This window comes from Lampetra fluviatilis, chromosome 4 (assembly GCF_964198595.1).
Source record: "Lampetra fluviatilis chromosome 4, kcLamFluv1.1, whole genome shotgun sequence".
NCBI classification, from domain to species: Eukaryota; Metazoa; Chordata; class Hyperoartia; order Petromyzontiformes; family Petromyzontidae; genus Lampetra; species Lampetra fluviatilis.
In genome coordinates this window covers 4,998,424-5,024,455 of record NC_136278.1, presented here as the reverse complement: position 1 = coordinate 5,024,455, position 26,032 = coordinate 4,998,424, and the positions used below count along the sequence as shown (strand labels likewise).

The window sequence follows — 26,032 nt, the reverse complement described above, 5'->3', positions numbered from 1 at the left end:
CCTAACACTGGATTCTTAGTGGAGTGCGCTGACCACTCTGTGAGTGCTACCACCACCCTGGGCACTTTATCATCACGTGACAATTCATTGTCCTTAAAATGTGAAGGTGTCCTGCCTATTCTGAGGCAAACACATTGGACCTGTCAGTTGCTTGGCACGTAAAGACTCACCGATTGAAAATGCCTTTGTACGTGCATATAAGCATTTGCTTCATTTTAAATCGATGAAAACGGAAGCCGCTGAAACTGCACACTTTTAAATCGAGATTGAAAACGAATTTCTTTGGAACTGATTTTTGTATTTAGTTTGTTGTCCTTCCCCCGGTTGGCTACGTACAGTGCGAAAGAAGTTCAACATACTTCCATATGTGAGATGTTTTCTTCTTCACGAGGCTAAATTGTTGGAATAAATGGGACAGACAGAATAGTTAAGAAAGATCGTACAAGCGACAAAGATGGTACAAATGAGATGCGACAGATAATACAAATGTATGGTGGAAATTACACAGAACGCTCAAATGTGAGAGGCAGAAGAAATGAGACATCACAAATGAGACAGACATTACCAATAAACTCTAATCATGACTGACAAATCATAACATTTTAAAGAAGTTGTGAATCATATTCTTGGTTCTTTCAGTAAAGTCACGTAGAAGGGAAACAATAAAATAATAAAATGTAAAACAATAAAATTCTCACGACGTTTCGATTGCAACACAAGCAAGCATCATCACGATTGCAACACAAGCATGATGATGAAACGTCGTGAGAATTTTATTGTTTTACATTTTATTGTTTCCCTTCTACGTGACTTTACCGAAAGAACCAAGAATATGAATCCCTGCAGTCACGAAAGCTTTAAACCAAAAGTTGTGAATCATTGCATGCTCTCGCAATTGTCATCATAGCTGTCAGTAGCCATGCCTGTTAGCCTGTGTTATACGGTCACATGACTCGTAGGTCACGTAGAAATCCCTAACATACACTTTTCGTATTTAACATCTTGCCTGTGAAACGTATACCTCACCTAGGACCTTGGAGGCAAGGACCTGGCAATCGAGAAGATGTACCTGGTTTGTCAGATCGTGAGGAACGGCTGCATGGATCTCAAGGACAATAACAAAAAGTGTACCATCGGACTGCGCCGGCCGTTTGGAGTGGCTGGCAAGACAAATAACACGCACGCTTTTTTGTTATTCATATATTTTCTAAATAACATAATTCATATGTTTATTTTTATCCAAATTCCCACATTATGGTTCGCGCGATATGAAGATGCTACAATACATTGTACGATTACAATTTCACGATAATGGAATACTGTATATCCATTTTGAAAAATGTTGCTATTTTGTGATTATCACTGTTTACCGTTTATACATGTTTTTATCTGCCTGACAAAATATTTGTGGAACAAAAATAAAGTATACAATAATACATTTCAAGAAAATAGCTGAGACCCATTAAATGAGTGCTTTCTAAATATATTTCAGATACATTAATGCATGCTGCTTACCAGAGCATGTACATTATAAGCGTGCAGGTTGTAATGTTACAATTATTAGCAGACTTACTGGTGGGTTATATTGAGTTGAATACTGTGTGTTTTAAGCAAGGAATTCATACAAAATTAGTTATCAGAAACTGATCTTGTAATTATTATATTTTATCATATTTGTTAAAGTCACGTAGTGAGAAAAATGTAATAAAAATACAAATTTTATTTTCTTTTCCTACCTATGTGACTTTACTGAAAGAACCAAAGAATATGGATTCCTGCAGTCACGAAAGCTTCAAATCAAGATTTTATCATATCGTTACATTTAATATTGTATTACATCGTACCATGAAAAAACGATACCTTGGCAACCCTAGTTAATATGCTCGTTTACTCATTCATAGTTGTTCTTTTCTCGTTTGTGTTACGCAGTGATGGACATTACAGACATAGTAAAGGGGAACGTTGAGACTGATGAAGATAAGCAGCACTTCTTTCCATTCCACCAGTACGTATGATGAAAAGGTTGCTCGCGATTTGCCTGGCATGAAACTTAATTGGAGGACGCATGCCTGCTTTGGTCTCCCGCTGGGCAAATTGCAGGAGGGAACCGTTACTCGCAGGCAATGCGACTCCACTCTCTTCAGACAACCGCACGAGACAGATGAGCTTTACTTTAGATCTATATTTAGGTGACCTTTATTCTCACGGACTAATCTGTGCTTCTCGTGATGTCAGTTGCACGGTGGCGCGGTAGTTGGCAGACTGCGCTATGATCCCCGCCGACCTGAGTTGGATTCTCGGCCACGGCTAACGTTAGTAGCGAGTGATATATCTGAAGCGGTCCCAGGGCTCTCCGTTCGTCAACCCGCGTTGACCAGCACGGTGCATCATGGTCAAACAAACCCCAAGAGGAACACAGTGTAGACTTGTGGACTGACAAAGACTTGTGCATTGTTGTATTATTAATCACATCATGACATGGGGTAGGCTTTTACCCCACAGTGTCAATTATTATTACATAATCGGAGACATGTGTATTAAAGTTGTATTACGTGATTTTTATGTATTTCTTCATTTATTTAAACCAGGGTGACTGCGGAAAATGACTTTCTTCAAAACATCATCAACAAGGCCATTTCTGGCAAAGAAGTGAATGCCAAAGGCCTAGGTAAGGCTTTCTGTACAGCGTGGCACTTGATTGTTAAAGTTTGTATTATGATGACTGTGCTATACAGTAAAGCTATTTCATTTTGCAGCCATTGTATATTTAACATGTGTAAGGGAATGCTGATGTGGTGTCAATAGTTATCACTCTCGTGGGCAAAGTTTGCAGGATGGGGGGGGGGGGGGGGCACGGGAGGGCAATGTCCCTCACAAACTGGACATCTTTATTCATTTATTTTCAGTAGTTTACAATTAAGATACAAATTAAATTATTTATATGCACCCCACGATACCTAATGTGAGGGACAAAGCGAACCCCCGCCCCCCAACCCCCAAATATATAAGTCAAACTCCACCTATGAGCTTGCTGGACTTGCAATCCAGAGGTCAGCTGTTAGATTCAATTTCCCGGCGTGGTAGTTGAAACAATGGGGCAGGTTTCTTAAATCCCAATCCCCCCCACCTCTGTCCCCGTCGCAGTATGAACATTGGAACAGCACGAGTTGATTTATTGGAAGGTCACATGTGTGGTGGGAGTAAAGTGTGGGTACTCCCACGTCTTCTAATATGGCTGGCCAGCATGGAAGAGTAGGCCAAATACCCGCTGGAATGGCTCTCTAGAGCTCTTCCTAATGCTGTGAGCCCGCAGCATGTTGGGAGCAAGCAATTGCAGGGCTGCTCCTTCAGCGCTTGCACCCGCAACATATTTCAAAATGCATTTTATTTTTAACAGTTATCGAGTTATGAGAGAGGTGAGTCACATGAGAGCAACGTGAATTATTAATGTGTCCAATGAAGCGTAAATAATGTAGCATTGTGTAAAACTTCCAACAAGGACTCTGGGTGTCCATGAAGATGCTGAATGGGGACATCAAACAGGTGAAGAAAGATTTTCCTCACCTGATCGATCGTTCCACGGCCATCGCTCGCAAGATGGGATTTCCTGAGATCATCATGCCCGGTTTGTCTTCAGCTCGGCTTTTGTGCAGTACTTGTAGAAAGAAGTAAAAACAAACTCCCACGTTCTTAACACACAATAATAATAATAATAAAGAAAGGTATTCAGGAGAGCCACACTGAGTTGTAGGACTCTTTTTTCAGGAGGGTCCTGCATTGGGGATTTTATTTTAAGATGTTTTCAGCCAATAAGTGACGAGTGTTTGTCATACAAGTGGCAGGAAACCGGAGCACCCGGAGGAAAACCCACACCGGCGAGGCCGCAACACTTTATCCTCATACAGATCGAAACAGACGGTGATTAGACCTTCTGCAGTACTGCCATCTGCTGGCGAGCCAGGATATGGTTCTTCGATGGGCACGGGAAGGGAGTTTCGCGACACTTGTGTGATCCACCAACCTTTGCCGCTTTCCACAGTGCTGGATTACAGGCACGCACGACCACCTGATTAATTATAGTCTATTAATTGTCCCTCATGTTTCCCTAATGTTAAAACAATACCGTATGCTATGTATTATAAGATGCACCTGACACCCTCCCGCCCTCCATGAATTTTAATTAAAGATTGGGGGGGTGTTTTATGGTGGAAATGTGTGACACCGAGCACGTGTTATAGGTGCTTCTTCCTTCCTGGTGCTTCTTATAATCATTCATGTATAGAGTATATTGGGCAAATATACCTTCAGTGTTATGGTGATATGGTAAGAACTCTTTTGCAACCAGAAATTAATGTCGGCACCAAGGTCTTATCACTTTCTGGCTGTTCTCCCATTGTATAATTATTTACAATACATCTAGCTAAGACGATGTAGACAAGAACTTTTAAGCACACAGCATTAATAATCCAGTGTTGTACGTAATGCAAATATGAATACACACTACATCACCGTGGAGTGGATGTTGATAATATGTTCTTATCTACACTGGGTGCTTATCCTGCTTCATTTGTTCTGTTTGCTCCTGGTTTCCATAACCATTAATGTATCATCCATGCCATTTTTTTTCTCGAGCCGTTTTGCATACATATTGAACACCGGTACCATTTGCAGAGCTACTGCTTTTAAAAGGACGAAACAAACGAGTGTTCCTGTGCCCATCTTTGCTATTTTTTACCTCCAGGCGACGTGAGGAATGATGTGTACATCACGCTCGTTCAGGGAGAGTTCGATAAGGGTTCCAGCAAAACCACACAGAAGAATGTGGAGGTTACGATGGTCGTGTGCGATGACACTGGAAAAGTCCTGGAAGTGAGTGTTAACATGCCCGCAATTTTTTTTCTTACATTTTAATAAGATGCAGATTATTTTTTTTGATAAGTGCACCTCGTTTTTAAAAAATATATATGCGCACACACACCGTGCTTCAAAAAAATGTTGACACTTACGTCGGACTTTCGTTTCTAATGGAAAAATAACGGATAATACACTGTAGAATGATAACACATGTATGTTAATAGCTTCAAAAAGTCAAAGAGTCTCCACTTGTTCACCATAATTGTCAACACGTACCTGAAATCTTCTGCAGGTGGTCTCCAGAGCCCGGAGGCACATTTCTTGTGGTGTTGTTGCAAATTCTCAGAAGTGTTAACATTTGTTTTTGAAGCACCCTGCATATATACACAGCAGAACTTGGGCATATAAGCACATCCCTTGGGAGCAGGGACAGATTAAGGCACGGGGGCTTTCGGGGCTTGCAGCCCAGGAGCCTCTGCCCGCTGGAGGGGACCTCCAGAGATGAAGTGAAAAATTATTTCACTTGTGAATGCTGAATTTTATTTGTTGTCAGCCTTGTAAAAATACATTTTATGTTTCTTTAACTTTGATTTCCTTTTGAAAATATTACCGGGGGCTTTACAGTACCTGTAAACCAGGGGCCTACAAAATATAAATTCGGCCATGCTTAGGAGCAAGAACATCTGTGCATATACACAAAGTAGTGTGCTTGTATGAGAAGTTGCCCTTTGCCTCCCCTCCCCCACACGTATAATCTAATAATGTGTTGCTTGCATCAAAACAGTGTGCTCGTGTGTATTGGTCTTGTTTTGGCCAATTTATTCCAATTTGTCTCATGAGAAAAATAATCCTTTTGTAAATCTCCCCATGCGTCGGAGACCGGCTGTGGAAGATGTTTGTTCGTGGTTCGTGAAAGCGAATATGAAGATAAACAAATCTAATTTATACGTCAGTTTAACACGTAGGCTTTCGCGATCAATATTATTCATAATAAAGTTTTTGGGTTTATACGTATCAACTTGAAAAAAATAAATCAAACCATACACAAAAAGCGCCCAGCCTTTGTGCATTACGGAATAACCATCAGCATTTCCTGAATAAGTGCATTGTGGTCTCAGGCCACCATATTTGTGTTACCTACAGTGTACAGTAGTACATGATTATGCTGTAATTAATTCGTCTCATCAATAAGCAGAAAGCTACGTTTTGAATATTTCCACATTTGCTATCAAAGGTAATTAATGTAAATATTTGCATTTTTTCCATGTATTCTCATATTTAGAACGTTATTTGGATTGGTGCTGGTGATCAGCCCATTACAGAATACAAGTCAATTGTATATTACCAAGTGAAGCAACCCAAGTGGTTTGAGACTGTCAAGGTAGGAAGAATGAGTGTTTTCTGTATATATCTAAATCAGCTCAAGCCTTCCATAAGTCACGTGACTTCTGTGTGGTCACCCCCACTCTGAATTCCTCCCCTATCCCTGCCTCCTGTGAAAACAGACGCTTCTCCATGCAGCGTCGAGGCCCTAGTGTAGCCTCTAACCCCCTTTCCTCATGCTGACCATGTGCTTCCCGCGTTGTTCCATTCATTTTCCATCAAATTCCTCATATTTCCCATCCTCTCTTCCCTTTTCTCTTTCCTTCCTTTTCCATGCGTTACATCCTGTGGTGTGCCGTGGGTAAAAACAGTTGCAAGTGCATAATATTTGCACGTTCAATGTTTCTAGCGTTATTATAACCCACTTCTAAAATCACTACGGTCGGTGATGTGGCCGAGCGGCAGTGCGCTTTCCGCTTGTTGCCGAGTTTTCCGGTTTGAGCCCAGCGGCCGCCGCGGTGCTACGTACGGTGTGAAAGAAGTTCAACGTACACGCGTACGTGCATGGTTAACGCTGCATTTGTATGAACCAAACAATTACGCACCGCATGGACGTTCAACATCATGTGTCACGGTCCAACTGAAAACTATCCATTCCCTTCCTCTTTCTTTCCCTCATCCCTCCACTCCTTTCTGTCCCTCCCCTGTAGCTCTTTTGTGACCCCCACGTGACCTCTGGTATGGTCACTCAATCCACGGCCGTTGCCATATCCATCACTCGATTTTGGTTTCCGCTTTTAAAATGTGTAAAGCGCCTGGCGCTAAAGCACTCTATATGAATATAAAATAAGAATTATCCATATTGGGTAAAACCACATTGAAACATCGCTGCCTGTTGTGAAAATACTGCAGACTGTGTTTATTAAACAAAGTGCACCCGGGAGAGCCTGGCACTATGATAATAGCACAAACACCGAATTGCGAATGATCCGATTTGACATGATCTGTTCCAAATATAAATAATCACGACGCAGATTGAGAGAAAAATGAAAATGAATTGTTGCCGATTGTTCGCCAGGTCGCCGTTCCAATCGAAGACGTTTACAGAAGCCACTTGAGATTCACATTCCGTCACCGCTCGTCCCAGGACTGTAAGTGCTGTCTTACACACGACTCGGATGAATTGGAGTTTAACGTAGGTAAATTAAACGTTTCACATCTGCTGGACATTGCATCTCTGTCTGTCCTCGTACACCAACAGCAAAAGACAGGAGTGAAAAAAACTTTGCCATGTGTTTTGTCAAACTGATGCGGCCTGATGGGACTACACTTCAAGATGGAAATCACGATCTCTTCATCTACAAGGTAAACTGTGGGTTACATCTTCTTGGTTTTGTCGGTAAAGTCACATAGAAGGGAAATAATAAAATAATAAGAATAAAATTATTCTCACGACGTTTCGGCCACAACGCAAGCAGACGTCCTCAGGTGAAGAACAGGTCTTCCCATCGTGAGAATTATTTTATTTTTTATTTTTAGCATCCACAACAATAACATCCACCACAATACCAACCATCACAATAGCAACCACCACAATAGCAACCATCACAATAGCAACCACCGCAATAACAACCACCACAACAGCAGCCACCACAATAGCAACCACCACAATAGCAACCACCACAATAGCATCCACAACAATAACATCCACCACAATAGCAACCACCACAATAGCAACCACCACAATAGCACCCACAACAATAGCAACCACCACAATAGCAGCCACCACAATAGCAGCCACCACAATAACAACCACCACAACAGCAGCCACAACAATAGCAGCCACCACAATAACAACCACCACAACAGCAGCCACCACAATAACAACCACCACAACAGCAGCCACAACAATAGCAACCACAACAATAACAGCCACCACAATAGCAGCCATCACAACAACATCCACCACAATAGCAGCCACCACAATAGCAGCCATCACAACAACATCCACCACAATAGCAACCACCACAATAGCATCCACAACAATAGATGACACCACAACAACATCCACCACAATATCAGCCACCACACTATAATTGAAGGTACAGCATATTCGTGTACCATATTCTCCAATTGACAAGATGTTCTGCATCTTATAATCCAGAGAATAAGATTATACATATTCCGGTCCCTATGCTAATCAAAATAAACCATTTTGCAGACTGGCTTTCTATGATAATATAAAGTTTCACTTTTGTCCCCAAAGTTATTGCACTAATATAGTTTGAGTATATTATAAAATGTAGTTCCATGTGTTATTTTCCATATTTATTCTTCTGGAAACCAATTTTGTGCAACACGAGCCGTGTGACTGACCAGCACATTCAATAGTTACACCATTTGTAGCTTATTCATTCCATTACTATCGATAAGCTAGCTCATTATGGTATTATGAAAAAACATACCTACTTTTTGATTAAAATCTTTCGTGACTGCAGGGATTCATCTTTTTGGTTCTTTCGGTAAAGTCACGTAGAAGGGAAGTAATAAAATAATTAAAAGAAAATATTTTATTATGTTTTATTTTTATTATTTTATTACTTCCCTTCTACGTGACTTTACCGAAAGAACCAAGAAGATATTTTATTATGTTTAATTTTTATTATTTTATTATTTCCCTTCTACGTGACTTTACCGAAAGAACCAAGAAGATGAATCCCTGCAGTCACGAAAGCTTTAAATCGAAATGTGGGTTACATGTGCACAATGCCCCTACATGAGTGGACACACTCTGTGAGTATCGTGTAGCATTATGTATGTTCATATACCCAAGCCGGTGAGCTGGAATGTTAACAGGAGCAGTTTAATGTCACATCAAGCTTGGTACACTTATACATCCATGCAATTGTTTATGCATTCAGAATACGTGAACATAGCGTGCTGAATAAAACAGCGGCAGTGTGGACAATGGCGATTGCATTGGAGCAGGGTCTGAAAACATAATCACGAACATAAATAATAATTGAGTCATACATATATATAGTTAAATCGTTGCTATTCTAATAATACGTATTATTATCAGTCCTTTGTCAATTGACACCTCATATTAGCATGGTCGGCTATGTACGGTGTGAACGAAGTTCCACATACATCCCCACGCAATGTTGGTTGTTCGGAATATTTGATCATACTTCCCCACGCTCGTCAAGGCGGGTTGGTGCAGGAGAGGTGCCAAGGACCAGTTCAGATATCGCTCGCTACTGATGTTAGCCGAGCGTGCGAATCAAAAATGCAGGTCTGTAGTGCAGCAAGTAAACCATTCTGCGGCAACGACACCCCTTTTACTTTCGTGAACAATTGCGCTTATTAACTCGAAACGATCAGGGGCAGTGTCCCAGCCACCATGCACAGATAACAAAACATCTCAGCACTTTTGTCAATTACACTGCCTTAAAAGGAAACAAATATAATAGGTGCTGATTCAGCAATGTTATTGATGAATGTCGTGAGTTTTTACTATTTGTGCACCACTTTAGCTTTCAAGCAGATCTATTTCATTTCCCACATACACTTGGATGTATGCACTTGAAACCTGGACTGTAAGAAAGGCTTAACGAGACTGGAAAGTCTTGGGACCTGGGAATGGCGTCGAGTGGAGAAAACAATTTGGACGGAGAGAAAGACTAAGGGCAAAAAGGAGAAGTCTGATTGAACAATCCAGAGAAGGTGTCGATTGGGCACACATTGCTGATTGGGCACATGGTCAGAGGTGAAAGCTTGATTAAGGAAGTTCTGGAAGGAATTTATTGATGCTGCTTGATCACATGAAGGTAATTGAGGGGGGGGGGGGGGTTAGAGAAGGTCACTCAGTGAAATGAAGAATTCAAGCTTAGGATCAGGATGGAAATGGATGGACGGAGTTGCCCAGAGACCGGGAAAACGTCACATCTGCAATTTGCCGCCGTATTTGTGCCCCCTGGGGGACTGTGGATGCAGGGTGACAGCCGGAAGATGGAGGAGGTGAGCGCGTACCAGGAGCTGCATTCCACGCGTATGCAGGTGGAGGACAACGTTGCCAGCAAGGCCTGCTCCGGCACCGGCCTGTCGCTCAGCAGCAAGGACCGCTTTCTCATCTCCACGCTTGTTTGCTCCACCAAGCTCACCCAGAACTGTGAGGGCCAAACTCCGCGTGCGAAAACCAATGGCCCTACGATTGAATGTTTTTGTTTGTTTAATGCAGAGCGACTTATGCGCTACAGCCGCCGTGAAGCGCCGCGCAGAAACGTAACGTGCAAAAATATAGCAGCAATGGCGGGCAAAGGAGCTTGAAATTAAATATGGAACATACGTTGATTCATTCTCGTTAAAAATGGCAAATTATTTTTTAAAGCATTGATAGTTTGTCTATAAATATGCCGACTTTAAAAACAGAAAAAAGCAACAGCTGATCATGACGCGTACATTCGTACGTATCAGATTATATGCGGTAGTGTGTAAAACAACTGGGAAGAAATAATAAAAGAAATGCAGCATATTCACTTCAAGTGAAAAGGCTAAGTTATATAAATGCACTATGGATTTAATCTTGCTTAATAAACAAACAGGGGAGGGTGCTTCCCTCACAGATGGTGGGCACAGCTTTGCAGCTCTAAAACTGATTGCTCTGCCACCTGCAATCTTTTGTCTGTGCCAGTGTACTACTGAGCAAACCTGAGCAAACCTGAGACCAAAGTGAGCCACGGGGTACATGTTGCGTCTGTAACAATGTGAACTATACTCTTTGGTTCTTTCGGTGAAGTCACGTAGGTATAAAATAAAATAAATAAAATCATGACGTTTCGGGCGCAACACAAGTGCCTGTCATCATATGGGTCAACCACAGTAAGAAACAATTGCTGTGGTTGTCCAACCTGATGACGGGCACTTGTGTTGCGCCCGAAACGTCGTGATTTATTTTATTTTATACCTACGTGACTTTACCGAAAGAATCAAAGAGTATGGATCCCTGCAGTCACGAAAACTTCAAATCAACAATATGAACTCTGATGTGTTTGTTTTTGCTTCGTGCCGTGCGTTTTGTCGGCACGACGTCTGACGTTTCTCTGCACGTGCTGGGAGCTTCTTGAGGACCGAATGCAGCACAGCCGCGAACAAAGCAACGGGGGAAAAATATGTTTTTGAAATCTTGGCTGAGTTATTTAACAAATTGCATGGGGATGTGATTTCAAAAGTGAGTTCTTGCTCAAATGAGCATTGAGGCGGTACTCATATGCGATTTACATCCTTGAACGTGGTCTAAATTCCACATTCCTGTGGTGGGAGAAAGTCTTTCGATAGGACAACCACTAGTGACTTACTCACAAAGTAGTAGATATTGTATTAATGTGCTGAGTCTAATCGCCATCGAGGAATTGAACTCGCAACCTTCTGATTGTGAGCCGCTCACTCTATCGCTGAGCCACCTGGCTGGTTCGCTTACAGGAACAATAAAAAATAAAATGGACTGTTCTGAGTGTCTCCTCCACTTTGTGTTGACCGACGACGCTGTAGTTGATCTCTTGGGCCTATTGAAATGGCGCTCCAACCCTGCCGAGCTGGAGAAGAATCTGAAGAAGCTCATGAATGTGGATGGAGAAGAAGTTGTAAAGGTAACGTAATTGACGTTTCTTGTATCAGGTGATAAAGATTTGGTATGTAACTGCATCGAATGATTTCCCGCACAATGGTTGAATACATATGTAATGTCGAATGTTAACTTTCATTTAGTGCTCTGTGCTAATGGACTGCTGGATGAAGGCCTCCACATGCTACAGTATGTAAATCATGACTGTTGTTGGGTCCATTATTCACCACACTGCTCAATGCTGGTTGGTGAATTGGGGTACACAGGACTGGTTAAGATATTGCTTGCCACTGATGTATTTTACATCCAGTATGCCAACGGTCACATCACAGAAGCATGTAATGTAAATGCAAATGCATTGTTTTTCAACATATATGTGTTTTTTACAGTTTCTGCAAGACACTCTTGATGCCCTGTTCAACATCACCATGGAGAATTCTGAAAGTGACAAGTACGATGAGCTTGTGTTCGATGCACTGGTAAGAAATTCTAGTCATTGAAATTACCTCCCTTGTAACACTCAGGATCGATATTTCCCTTCTTATAAGACACTAGCGGGAAGCACCCCACGGTGCCCCGGGTCTTGAAAATATTTCAAAACTACTCTTAAAAATCTAACAGCAGTGCGTACTGACTGTGGTGGTACCTGCTATGATTACAGCAGTGCATACCGACTGTGGTGGTACCTACTATCACTACAGTAGTACATTATGACTCTATAGCAGTATGTATCGACTCTATAGCACAAAGTACTCACCTGAAAGTGGCGTGGTGAGGCCTAGTCCCGTGCAGAACCTCCGGCCTCGCCTAGATTGGCACCTTGGCAGGCTGGGGCTGGGCTGCTACCCCTGACCCCCCCAGCCACGATCTCCCCGGCCGCTTTGCAGTAATATCTACGGCCTATAGTGGTAGCATCTAGCGACTGTATATAGTAGTAACTGCACGCATCGGGGTGGGGGGGGGCATCACACAGTGAAGATTTAAGCTCAGTGTTTAGTGTATTTTATAGCATTTTTAACGCAAAAGAAAATGTCCCCCTACTCCCACCGAAGGCGTGCGACTTGGCATGGGCCGTCCCCCCCACCAAAGGCGCGTGAGTTGGTATGGTCGTGCACGCGTCATAAATAAATAAAGAGATAGCACACAAAAATCGCACAAAATCGCTAATTAAACTAATTAAAAGTTGACGGATGTGAAAAAGGAATAGCGCTTGCTCACGGCGGGGCTTACGGCGTGGTACCTGGCTATTTTTATTTTACGTAAACCCCACCGTTGGAGAGCCAAGCACGCGAACACACACAAACCCACACACAAACCCCGCCACAAACCCACACACAATATTTGACTTTTATATATTTCGAGGATCTCACTGTACTGCATATAAGCCACACCATCGTAACATTTATAATTGTTGGTCTTCTAACAGCCTTTTTCCTTCTCTAATTTATAGAAGCAACTAGCTTTACTACCCAGCCTCGCCCGAGACTTGGATTCTTGTCTTGGATTAATACGCGGAGGGTGGTGGGGGGGGATGCGTGACGTCAGCAGGCACACTGCGTGACGCTGCCGCATGCGGGTGACATCACAGATGTGACGTCACCGCTCACTTGCCGTGCATTATATCCATTATTTCGCCCGCCCCCCTCAAAATATAAAAGTACATTTTTATACTTTTAGCATTGTGTACAGTCTGGAAGCTACCCACATGCCAAATTTCAAGTTGGTTGCATGTTGGGAAGTATGCTAAACATTTCGAACAGACACACATATTCACAAATTTCCCTTTTTTATATATATAGATAGATTACTACTGGCAATATAAAAAAAACGGAAACATTGGATGTAGTGCCCGCTGCTCAGAGTGGTGAGAATTTAAATAATAACAGATCGCATTCATGGGGGAACTGATAACACATCAATGCACTAGCTGCAAGTAGACTATTACCATATATATCATATCTTGGTTCTATTGGAATAGTTTTTCAAGCCTGCCACGTGCTGTTTGGAGAAAAAACATATGAGGGGATAATAGTGATACTTTACGATCGTATAGTTTTAAAAAATATTAACTTGTGCAATAACAATAATCCCATTTTAATCATATTGTTGTAGCTTCTTCTTAAATATAAATACTTGTCAGTCTCGCAGTCCTGTGCTCAAATGCTATACATTTATTTAGCACTGGGTTTTAACCCAGGTTTCACTTGCAAAAGATGCAATGTTGTTTCATATGCGTCTCAATCGTTTGATTTCTTATCTTGGTTAAAACACATTCCTGCGGAGGGAGCTGGTAGGAACGTTGGGTTGCTCGGTCAATGGCCAGGGTCAACGGTGGCGTGGTGTATTCCGCAAATATGGCCGACTGTGAGGGTGGGCACAAGCCGGCGTGAGTAGGTTAAACGTTGAGTTTTATAAGGGCACCACGGGGTGACCAGCCCCTCCCCACCCAGCCCCACCCCTCCCACCCCCCACCCAGCCCCAGCCTCCCCACCCAGCCCCACCCCACCCTCCCCAACCAGCCCCTCCCCACCCTCCACACCCAGCCCCTCCTCACCCTCCCCTCCCCACCCAGCCCCACCCTCCCCACCCAGCCCCTCCCCACCCAGCCCCTCCCCACCCTCCCCTCCCCACCCAGCCCCTCCCCACCCAGCCCCTCCCTGCACGACGGACGGACACAATAATCCCCTGTAGGCTGGTGTAACCAGGACATTCCTACCAGTATAAAGGCTTCAATAGCATTATAGTGCGTAACTAAACATTCTACACTGCTTCACAATTTAAATTAGCAAATGCAAATACGTTTTTAGCTGCCACTTGCTTCTGTGCTCCCCAGTACCCAGAGGTGATTCATTAGTCTCTTCCCAATGTGGTAACATATCGAATTTTTTTTCACCTGGCGCAAGGATTCTTCTCCTGCAACCTTGTTTCACCTCTGCAGTGGCTCTTGTTAGAAACGGTCCATCTGCTCCATTTTTTGCCTCAACGCTTCTTGATAAATCGCTCTGTTTACCACAAATCCTTCACTGTGGTCATGCTAGCAGCGAAGATCAAAACCAAACTGCATTCACTAACAACTGTCGCCTGCGTTTATGTATACATGGCTGCCCTGCAGCTGCGCGATACGACTGTTACTCGTGCTTTCCTACAGGGAACACATTATTAACGTCAGTTTAGCATTTTAACGGATGGAGCCTCATTACCCTTTCCTAAGATTAACAAGTGAAACATTTTATAATCCACCTCAAGTGCTTTAATATTTCACAGATGGCGTTAATTGGTAATTGTCTGGCATTGGACGTATAGGTGTGTGCTTTCTATTTACGTTTGTGCAGTATTCATGGTCATGATTATAATTTGACCCAGGGTTGAATATCCCGTGCTGGATATGTAATCTTTTAAGGTAAGAATTCGATGTTTACAAAGTACGAGTAGCTCATGTCAGTTGTGTTCATGTCAGTGCCCGATAACATTTAGAATACTTGGCGTGACAGCCTCGTCCTTAACGCAGTCACTTCTGGTAAACAATGAGGGAAATTATTGTTTGTGACATATATACGTTTTTTTGCCCTCTTATTTAAAATCGTGATAGCTCTTTGTTCCTCACCGCACAATTAATTTGCCATCTGGGCAAGCAACCGTGTGTTCTAAATAGAAAATATTCCTTAAAAACACACGTGACAGAAGAAAAATGTGATTGCTGGAAGACCTCTTGTGTTTGTAAAATATTTGGCTTTAATATTGTTAGAAAGTGATGATTTTCAATAAACGCAAACATCAATATGCCAACGGCCTGCAATTAAACAATACGCGAGATTAAGCATTGAAACGAGTGTACAAGTGATAGCCTAGGCCATTGAACCTGTAGGCTATTTATTAAATTAGCGTTTCCCCCTTTACAAATAGCCTTTTGCAATCTAGTGCAAAGTCATTTAATGTATGTATTTGCCAATAAAATACAGAAACATAACAGTGATATTGCTCATGTATTATGCAAACCATTTAGATGCGAGATAATTTGGAAATAAATCAGCACCCACCAGCCCAGCTTCACAGTGACAGCCTTATAATCGGTGTGTACCAGCGCTTCCCTTTAACTGTTGTAATTTCTCCTTGCAGATTTTCATTATTGGGCTCATCGCAGACAGGAAGTTCCAACACTTTAACCCAGTGCTGGAGGCGTACATCAGACAACACTTCAGTGCTACCCTGGCGTACGAGTAAGTGTGTACTCCCCCGACTACTCAAAACATTGAACAGATGGACCCGAATTTGCTTCCAACAATTGCCAAGAAACGCAACACAGTTCATCAATATAATGCTGCCCTCAAAGGGGGGTAAAAATATATGTGTTGATATATATACGTATAAAAGCAAAAGTTTTGGGAATTGTTCAAAACTTCACCTTTTATACAATTTTTTTTCTCGTAGGGCAGTGGGCAAATAGCAGTGAGATCTCTCACTGCAGTTTATGAAGCAGGGCTATCTCCAGAAACATCACCCATTATACATATTAAAGGCAATGTTAATGTTATTGATGGATGTGTTGAGTTTTTGTTATTTTGTGATTGTGCACTGACTTTTATCACCGCCAGTTTTGTTTCTGGACAAGAATTGCAGAAGTGTTGACACAAACATGTTATTTAGTCTTCTTGGTTCTTTCGGTAAAGTCACGTAGAAGGGAAATAATAAAATAATAAAAATAAACATTATAAAATAATTCTCACGACGTTTCGGCCACAACGCATGCAGCTGTCCTCAGGTGAAGAACAGGTCTGTCGGAAAGACAGCGTCTGAATGAACACCACCAGGCTTGGCAGCGTATATATTTAAGCTGGGTTGGAGGGGGAAGAGCGCCTTGACAAAATAATTTGCGTTGTGGCCGAAACGTCGTGAGAATTATTATGTTTTATTTTTATTATTTTATTATTTCCCTTCTACGTGACTTTACCGAAAGAACCAAGAAGATGAATCCCTGCAGTCACGAAAGCTTTAAATCGAAATGTTCTTTAGTGTGTCTGTGAGTAGTCCATGTGGTCACGCATCAATGACGGGACCCGTACGTGTTGCTCATAAAGCAATGAAAGCAACAGCACACCTCAGTCCTTTGCCTGATGCACATCGAGGACTTAATTTCTCGTGGAATATTTTGGATCCTGCGACAACCCCCCCCCCCTCTGCCTGCACATTGGTGGGAGTATTTCTGGAGCTCAGCCCTGGACAGCTCCCAGCTAATGTTAAGAATTGAAGCCAAGTGCAAGTCCGTGGTGACACTTTGAAGCCATTTATCTTTCCATTAAAGTGTTCCTGAAATGTGGGAAGCACTCAGAGTTAATTTTCAAAGTCGACTTTTATATTTAGGCATGCAATTTTTTTATGAATTTGTCAATTACAATCGAGTCTGACATTCACAATAGATGCTTCCAACTGTGCGGCTTAGAACTGATTGTGTATTATTTATGCAAATTATATGCAAATTATATGCAACTCTGTGTGCATGCAAATGGTACCTTTAGGCTAATCCATCTAATCACTGGGTTGGGATGTGGGTGGATCATTACATGGCTTGTGTGTATGTCATGATTTAAAATGCCATGGGCTAAGAAGTCTCAGTTGACGGTACCCTAATACTTTTTAAACATTTAGGCAAATATAATTCCCAATATGTGAAGTGTTAAACACTGAATTAATGTGCAAAAGCATTTTTTCTGCTGTTATTATCTTTTAAATGTAAACTTACATACTCTTGAACTTTATGGATATTCTGCTCGAACACAGTGATAGCCGGGACACGTTACATATGGGTGTTTGGGCTCTGATGCCCGCAAATACACTGAAAAGTGCACTTAATGTCCTGCAAAACGCAGTGATATGCTTCCTGCCAAAGTGCATTGATGTTCGATGCATGATTTGGCCAAACATCGTGGGGAGACAGTTTTACCGACACTCTACACCCATCACACGCGACGTGCCAATGAACGAACTGTGGTATACCGATCTCCCTGCTGGATGCAGCGATGTTTTAACTTCCGTGCTGTGCGATTGAAACAGCGCTGTCCGAATTCCCCATTGATAGTATGAATATTATAATGGGTTATTATAATAATAATAACAACACCGTTTTGCCTTTTGTCAATCCACTTCTGGATGAAGGTCTCTCTGTGCCAGGTAGTTTTAGCCGAGAATCAAACGCGGGTCGTTGGGTTCAAAGCGCAGTACGATAACCACTGCGCCATCTCTCCAACCCCACGATGAATCGTTGTACAGTGGTCAATGTTTGTTTCAGCTGAGAAAGAAACATAATCAAGTTCGTTTTTGCGTTTGATGTATAATGTGCCAAGAGACTGGTTTATGCATTGAGACTGAAAAAAAAAGGTTATGTTTTCATATGCAAGTTTATTTAAATTGCCCGTTTGATCAGTTTTGCATTACTTTAGACATGCACAAATTAATCTTTTAAAAGCATCAATGCTATATTTTGAGCTTTGTAATGTAAAAAAAAAGTATATGTGGATGTTGTGTTTTCAATTTTTGTATTAATCCTGTGGAGACCATGGCATTATGTTACAGTGGATCAGAATCTTCGCGTTTACATTGCTCTTCCGTGAAGGCAATGTAATGATATGGGTAGGCACTTTCATCTGCAGAGAAGGAAATGCCCCTTCACTATGCGACATCATCATCATCTCCTAAGCGAAGACGTGTTCGTGCTGCTTCATTTCAGCTTACATTCCGAGAAACATTATCCTCAACACACTCAATTATAATTGATTCACTTATTTTACTTTCTACGTGACTTTACCGAAAAAACCTAAGAAGATGATTCCTTGCAGTCACGAAAGCTTCAAATCTAGAATTAATGCCCTCTACGGGGAGGAATTCCACCTATCTGTTAGAGTTTTTAACAGACAAAGAGACAAGAAGTCACAGCTTCTCGAGACGCTGGCCTTCCTCACTTGATACAGCTAATCTGGCTGTGACGGTCCCACCTGATGACGGAGACTTGTGTTGCCTCCGAAACGTCGTGATTTTTGTTTTTATTTTATTTTACTTTCTACGTGACTTTACCGAAAAAACCTAAGAAGATGATTCCTTGCAGTCACGAAAGCTTCAAATCTAGAATTAATGCCCTCTACGGGGAGGAATTCCACCTATCTGTTAGAGTTTTTAACAGACAAAGAGACAAGAAGTCACAGCTTATCGAGACGCTGGCCTTCCTCACTTGATACAGCTAATCTGGCTGTGACGGTCCCACCTGATGACGGAGACTTGTGTTGCCTCCGAAACGTCGTGATTTTTGTTTTTATTTTATTTTACTTTCTACGTGACTTTACCGAAAAAACCTAAGAAGATGATTCCTTGCAGTCACGAAAGCTTCAAATCTAGAATTAATGCCCTCTACGGGGAGGAATTCCACCTATCTGTTAGAGTTTTTAACAGACAAAGAGACAAGAAGTCACAGCTTCTCGAGACGCTGGCCTTCCTCACTTGATACAGCTAATCTGGCTGTGACGGTCCCACCTGATGACGGAGACTTGTGTTGCCTCCGAAACGTCGTGATTTTTGTTTTTATTTTATTTTACTTTCTACGTGACTTTACCGAAAAAACCTAAGAAGATGATTCCTTGCAGTCACGAAAGCTTCAAATCTAGAATTAATGCCCTCTACGGGGAGGAATTCCACCTATCTGTTAGAGTTTTTAACAGACAAAGAGACAAGAAGTCACAGCTTCTCGAGACGCTGGCCTTCCTCACTTGATACAGCTAATCTGGCTGTGACGGTCCCACCTGATGACGGAGACTTGTGTTGCCTCCGAAACGTCGTGATTTTTGTTTTTATTTTATTTTACTTTCTACGTGACTTTACCGAAAAAACCTAAGAAGATGATTCCTTGCAGTCACGAAAGCTTCAAATCTAGAATTAATGCCCTCTACGGGGAGGAATTCCACCTATCTGTTAGAGTTTTTAACAGACAAAGAGACAAGAAGTCACAGCTTCTCGAGACGCTGGCCTTCCTCACTTGATACAGCTAATCTGGCTGTGACGGTCCCACCTGATGACGGAGACTTGTGTTGCCTCCGAAACGTCGTGATTTTTGTTTTTATTTTATTTTACTTTCTACGTGACTTTACCGAAAAAACCTAAGAAGATGATTCCTTGCAGTCACGAAAGCTTCAAATCTAGAATTAATGCCCTCTACGGGGAGGAATTCCACCTATCTGTTAGAGTTTTTAACAGACAAAGAGACAAGAAGTCACAGCTTCTCGAGACGCTGGCCTTCCTCACTTGATACAGCTAATCTGGCTGTGACGGTCCCACCTGATGACGGAGACTTGTGTTGCCTCCGAAACGTCGTGATTTTTGTTTTTATTTTATTTTACTTTCTACGTGACTTTACCGAAAAAACCTAAGAAGATGATTCCTTGCAGTCACGAAAGCTTCAAATCTAGAATTAATGCCCTCTACGGGGAGGAATTCCACCTATCTGTTAGAGTTTTTAACAGACAAAGAGACAAGAAGTCACAGCTTCTCGAGACGCTGGCCTTCCTCACTTGATACAGCTAATCTGGCTGTGACGGTCCCACCTGATGACGGAGACTTGTGTTGCCTCCGAAACGTCGTGATTTTTGTTTTTATTTTATTTTACTTTCTACGTGACTTTACCGAAAAAACCTAAGAAGATGATTCCTTGCAGTCACGAAAGCTTCAAATCTAGAATTAATGCCCTCTACGGGGAGGAATTCCACCTATCTGTTAGAGTTTTTAACAGACAAAGAGACAAGAAGTCACAGCTTCTCGAGACGCTGGCCTTCCTCACTTGATACAGCTAATCTGGCTGTGACGGTCCCACCTGATGACGGAGACTTGTGTTGCCTCCGAAACGTCGTGATTTTTGTTTTTATTTTATTTTACTTTCTACGTGACTTTACCGAAAAAACCTAAGAAGATGATTCCTTGCAGTCACGAAAGCTTCAAATCTAGAATTAATGCCCTCTACGGGGAGGAATTCCACCTATCTGTTAGAGTTTTTAACAGACAAAGAGACAAGAAGTCACAGCTTCTCGAGACGCTGGCCTTCCTCACTTGATACAGCTAATCTGGCTGTGACGGTCCCACCTGATGACGGAGACTTGTGTTGCCTCCGAAACGTCGTGATTTTTGTTTTTATTTTATTTTACTTTCTACGTGACTTTACCGAAAAAACCTAAGAAGATGATTCCTTGCAGTCACGAAAGCTTCAAATCTAGAATTAATGCCCTCTACGGGGAGGAATTCCACCTATCTGTTAGAGTTTTTAACAGACAAAGAGACAAGAAGTCACAGCTTCTCGAGACGCTGGCCTTCCTCACTTGATACAGCTAATCTGGCTGTGACGGTCCCACCTGATGACGGAGACTTGTGTTGCCTCCGAAACGTCGTGATTTTTGTTTTTATTTTATTTTACTTTCTACGTGACTTTACCGAAAAAACCTAAGAAGATGATTCACTGTGTCAGGTTAGTTATGAAACTGTCAAGTGCCAAAATACAATGAACTTGACCGGGGGTTGACTAAAAGCTACAAAAGGTGTTTTGCATAGAATGTAGAGGCATCTTAATCCCCAAAGGAAAAAAAAAATCCCTTCATATTCCTCGCTGACACACCAAGCGAGTGTGACATCCAAATACTGTACGTGGCAACATGGAAGGAAGTTTCTGAAAGTTTAATGCCAAAGCTGTCTGATCTCTTTCAAATACGAGCCTGATACTCTCAGTTCCAGCCACACAGCATAACGTCCATAGCATCAACTTTGTTTTAAACTTCTCAAGGAGTTCCATCTGCCCGTGAAATCCTCAAACCTCCCAGAGTTGTCGAGGTACATGATTAATGTTGCACAAGAGCAGCTGAGTTTAATATTTTAAGAGACCGTTGCAGATACCTTAAACTGTGATCACCTGAAGATTATATTTTAAATCCTCAAACTACTCGTTTGCCAAATTATTGATGTTGTCCTGATGGAATTGACATCTTCCAACATGCCCGAAAGCAAAAACTGTTACCCGTAATGAATAATGCTATGGTCTTCTGTTAGATACATCAGGGAATTGACTGCGAAGGCTCCGATTTAAAGCTTTCGTGACTGCAGGGATTCATCTTCTTGGTTCTTTCGGTAAAGTCACGTAGAAGGGAAGTAATAAAATAATAAAAATAAAACATAAAAAAATAATTCTCACGACGTTTCGGCCACAACGCAAGCAGCCGTCCTCAGGTGAAAACCAGGTCTGTCGAGGCGACACCTGAGGACGGCTGCTTGCGTTGTGGCCGAAACGTCGTGAGAATTATTTTATTATGTTTTATTTTTATTATTTTATTACTTCCCTTCTACGTGACTTTACCGAAAGAACCAAGAAGATGTGAAGGCTCCGTTATATTTATTGTTGAATGTTGCTGTCATTGTGTCCTAAACTTTCCAACACGGTGCTTTTTGACGTCTACACGTGTGCAATGTCTGTTCCTCTCAGCCTGCCTATAATATACCCATTTACACATGTATGGTGGTCAGAGTCAAGGGAGATTAAGAAACCTGCCCATTGTTTCAACTGCCGTGCCTGAAGAACGAACCAGTGACCTCTGTATTGCCAACTCCACTGTACTTACACAAGCAACATCATGCCACTGGCAATCTGCCACGATGTTCTTGTACACTGGTTACGTCCCATCACAATATATGCCTTCATCTCAGTTCATCGATCGGCAGGCCGTGTGCAGTGGGTTAAAGGGTGGGTATGCTCCCACTCCTGTCAAGACGTCTGGCCAGTGTGGAAGAGTAGGCCAACTACCCCGTTGAGGATGCTCTCTACAGCTGCATCTAATGGAGGCCCTTTTTGATCAAGCAATTGCAGGGCTGTAGCTTTGCTTTCACACATTTCTACCATTTAGTTTATATTATTTTACTTGTGTGAGTATAATGGTGAAAAATAGCATTACCTACTAGGTGTATAATATTTGATAGATGAATTTGTTCAAATGCCTACGCCACATGAATTGTGCATGTACATATTCATTACTTAGAATACATACAAACTCTATCCGAAGTTTTACTTTAGGTTAATGGTCTAAATGGCAAAGAGGGATTCACATGACTGGGTTAATATATGACTGAGCTGCTGATATGCACTCTGGGGGAGAATCAAATACGGTGAGCCTGTTTCAAAGTGGATTTCGCCCTCTTAACACCACCAAAATTAACATTCACACGTGTTCATTTGACTCTTGCAGGAAGCTCACAAAAGTCTTGAAGAGAAAGATCACTGACGGTACCACCATGGAAAACGGAGACCACCTTTTGAAAATCATGAAGGCCTTGGAGTATGTTTTCAAGTTCATTGTTGCGTCCAGGATTCTCTTTGGGCAGTAAGTTGGTAGGGCAGCTGTGCAACCCTAACAAATCAAATAGAAACTGCTCCCACTTTTCACTAACCTGTAAACTGATTATATTATACGTGTTATTTTTCAATAATATAGAATGATCATAACAAAAATAAATTTTCTTTGTTAGAAAGGCAACAGTCTCAATACTTTTTTTCAGCAGGGTCCTGCTTTCGGATGTTTGGCCAATTCCAAAAATTATCATTTGGCTTTACGTGGGAGGAAGCTGGAGTACTCAGGGAAAACCCCACACAATATGAGGACATAACACTCAAAGCTCTGCACAGTTACACATTCAGGAATCCATATTTGTGCTGCGATCTCCTGGTTGCTTCACAGCCAAAGGCTACAACACCTCATGTTCCCACCGAGTCTTGAGATTTGTATTCAAGAGGATCTTCCATTGGGATGTTTGGCCAGGATCGTTTTAAGCATATTTTTTATTTTGCTTTATGTGGGAGTAACCTGGGGTACCTGGATAAATCCCGCATTGGATATGAGGGGAAAATGTACAAAGGTTTGCACAGATGGGTTTGACAAAGCTTCTTCCACCTCCAACCCAGCTTATATATACGCTCCAAGCTTGGCAGTGTTTCATTCTTCACCTGAAGACGGCTGCTTGCGTTGTGGCCGAAACGTCGTGAGAATTATTTTATTATGTTTTATTTTTATTATTTTATTACTTCCCTTCTACGTGACTCTACCGAAAGAACCAAGAAGATGAATCCCTGCAGTCACGAAAGCTTTAATTCGAAATTTAAATCATTGGTATATATTAATGTTTCCTGACCACCTCATAACGCAGTAGGTTTATGAGTTTCACCAAGCTCTATGTGATCTGCCAACCCTCACCGCCAAAGTGCTGGTTTAAAAACCGTGCACCACAGCTCCACAATGCAGGATAAGAATCTATTCTCGAATCTCTTACTCTGGCACAATTGTTTGATTGTGATACGATACAGTACAACAATAAAACATGAAATCCTTAATTGTACCTTGACGCTGTTGATACTAATAGTAAGCAAACAGTTAATAAGAATTAATTCGTGAACATAATTGCAATTCATGCATACTTTTACAAATTCTCATGATGAAAAAAAACCCAACTTTCTATTGATCGAGTCACGTTCCAAACTTCAATTGTACCCATTCACGGACCAATACCGATTTTTCTTTCTGCTAAAATCAGCAGGCCAATCCCATTCTGAAACAAGCCAAAGATATACCCCGAGTTTCCATGCATTGCACAATATAGCTAGTGTGGTAAGTGTATTAGAATTGAATTAATTGCTCCTATTTTTGTCTCCCCAATTTATTTGTTCAATGCAGGCTTTACGAAGGCAAAGGAAAGGAGGCATTTGAGAAGTCAATCATGCAGGTTTTCATTTCCCTAAATGACATGTTGAGAAATGCATCGACGGACAAATTGCTACTTGCTCAGGTATCACTGCAGACACATTTACATTTAAAACTGCTGTCTTATGTTAATGCACTGCAATTCCTTAACACGTCTGAGCAGTGAGGTTCCAAAAGCAGTCCACATTTTCACTTGTGGACACATTGAATATTTATTGTTGTCTCCCAATTTCACAATTACTTTTTTTAACCGAAGTATCTCACGGTTATCTATTGCTTAAATATGTAACATGTGTTGAGGAATTATGCATTTGACTGCACTCTCAAGATGTCGATGCTCATTTTGGTAACATGTGACTTGATTAATCGAACATCACAATTTTTTCTATTTAAAAAAAAACGTCGTGCCAGAATGATGAAGGATGAGTTGCCGTAATATGCCATTTCTTCTGACATTCCTTGAGAGTGCTTGCGTAACTGTTTAAAAACACACGTGTACTTATAGCTATGGAATACACGTTCCGTTTATCCATTATACAAGTTTTAGAGTTTATTTCGTGTCACCAGATGAGCACTCGAGAGACCAGGGTTAGTCTTCATTTCGCAAGAGTGACCTGGGTCACCAAAGGGACAAAAGCAAAAACAAATCAAATTAAACAAAGCATGGCAACGAACCAAATCTTTTGTGGCTTGGCTCTCCAACACAGCCGGTGTGCTGTACTAGTGACGAATTGGCATGTTCTGTTTACGCGACAACCCTTACTAGTTGGCTGTGTCGGGTGGTGGCTGGTTTAACGACACATTTATATATTTACGCGATTTAACCCAAAACCTCTATTATGGACAAATAACAACTAATGATGAATGATGGTTACTTTTCCAGTGTATTTTGTTTGTTGTTCGTTCTCTTTTTTCCAATATGCAATTTTAAGAGCTTTGCACATTCATGTTCGTGTCTTTCAGGGTGGAGCTTTGAAATACCTCCCAAGGATCATTCCAGACCTTCTGCAGGTGTTCAGAGAAGTGGAGCTTAGGTGAGTCACATTTCTAAAAAGGAGAACGTTGCATTTCGACACACATGTGCTGCTTGCATTTGGATTTGGTTCACAAACACCAAGCCTACGAACACTGAACACATTTGTCAATACCACTCCCCTAACATAATGATACAAATCTATTTAAATGAATAGGTGAAATTTCCTGCAATGCCCCTTGCTTTTAAGGCAGTGTCATTGTCCAATGCATTAAACGACTCAAGTTGTGAACACCATGATTTTACGAAGATCAATATTGATTCAAGTGGTTAAATAACAAAACGTATACTTCTAAAGTATTGTACGTGTCCTTGCACATCATTTTTGTGAATCCTTTGATGGATGAGGGCGTCCACATGCCGTCCCATTCGTGGGGGTTGTTTGATTTTACTTCACCGTGCTGGTCAATGCCGGTTGCTGAAGGCGGGCAACATAGA

The 26,032-nt window shown here is 41.7% G+C and overlaps 1 protein-coding gene across 1 annotated transcript in view; it reads left to right on the top strand.

Moving 5' to 3' along the window:
* The window catches only part of LOC144931506 (dedicator of cytokinesis protein 1-like), a 211,717-nt gene that overhangs the window by 12,054 nt on the left and 173,631 nt on the right, over positions 1–26,032 (top strand). Inside the window, exons 10-24 of the mRNA XM_078855434.1 lie at positions 1,031–1,163; positions 1,930–2,005; positions 2,589–2,668; positions 3,500–3,625; positions 4,742–4,869; positions 6,137–6,235; positions 7,256–7,328; positions 7,439–7,542; positions 10,174–10,348; positions 11,728–11,825; positions 12,190–12,279; positions 15,917–16,017; positions 23,056–23,190; positions 24,535–24,646; positions 25,525–25,595. Of these exons, the coding sequence (XP_078711560.1) occupies positions 1,031–1,163; positions 1,930–2,005; positions 2,589–2,668; positions 3,500–3,625; positions 4,742–4,869; positions 6,137–6,235; positions 7,256–7,328; positions 7,439–7,542; positions 10,174–10,348; positions 11,728–11,825; positions 12,190–12,279; positions 15,917–16,017; positions 23,056–23,190; positions 24,535–24,646; positions 25,525–25,595 (1,601 nt within the window). The remainder of the gene's footprint in view (positions 1–1,030; positions 1,164–1,929; positions 2,006–2,588; positions 2,669–3,499; positions 3,626–4,741; positions 4,870–6,136; positions 6,236–7,255; positions 7,329–7,438; positions 7,543–10,173; positions 10,349–11,727; positions 11,826–12,189; positions 12,280–15,916; positions 16,018–23,055; positions 23,191–24,534; positions 24,647–25,524; positions 25,596–26,032) is intronic.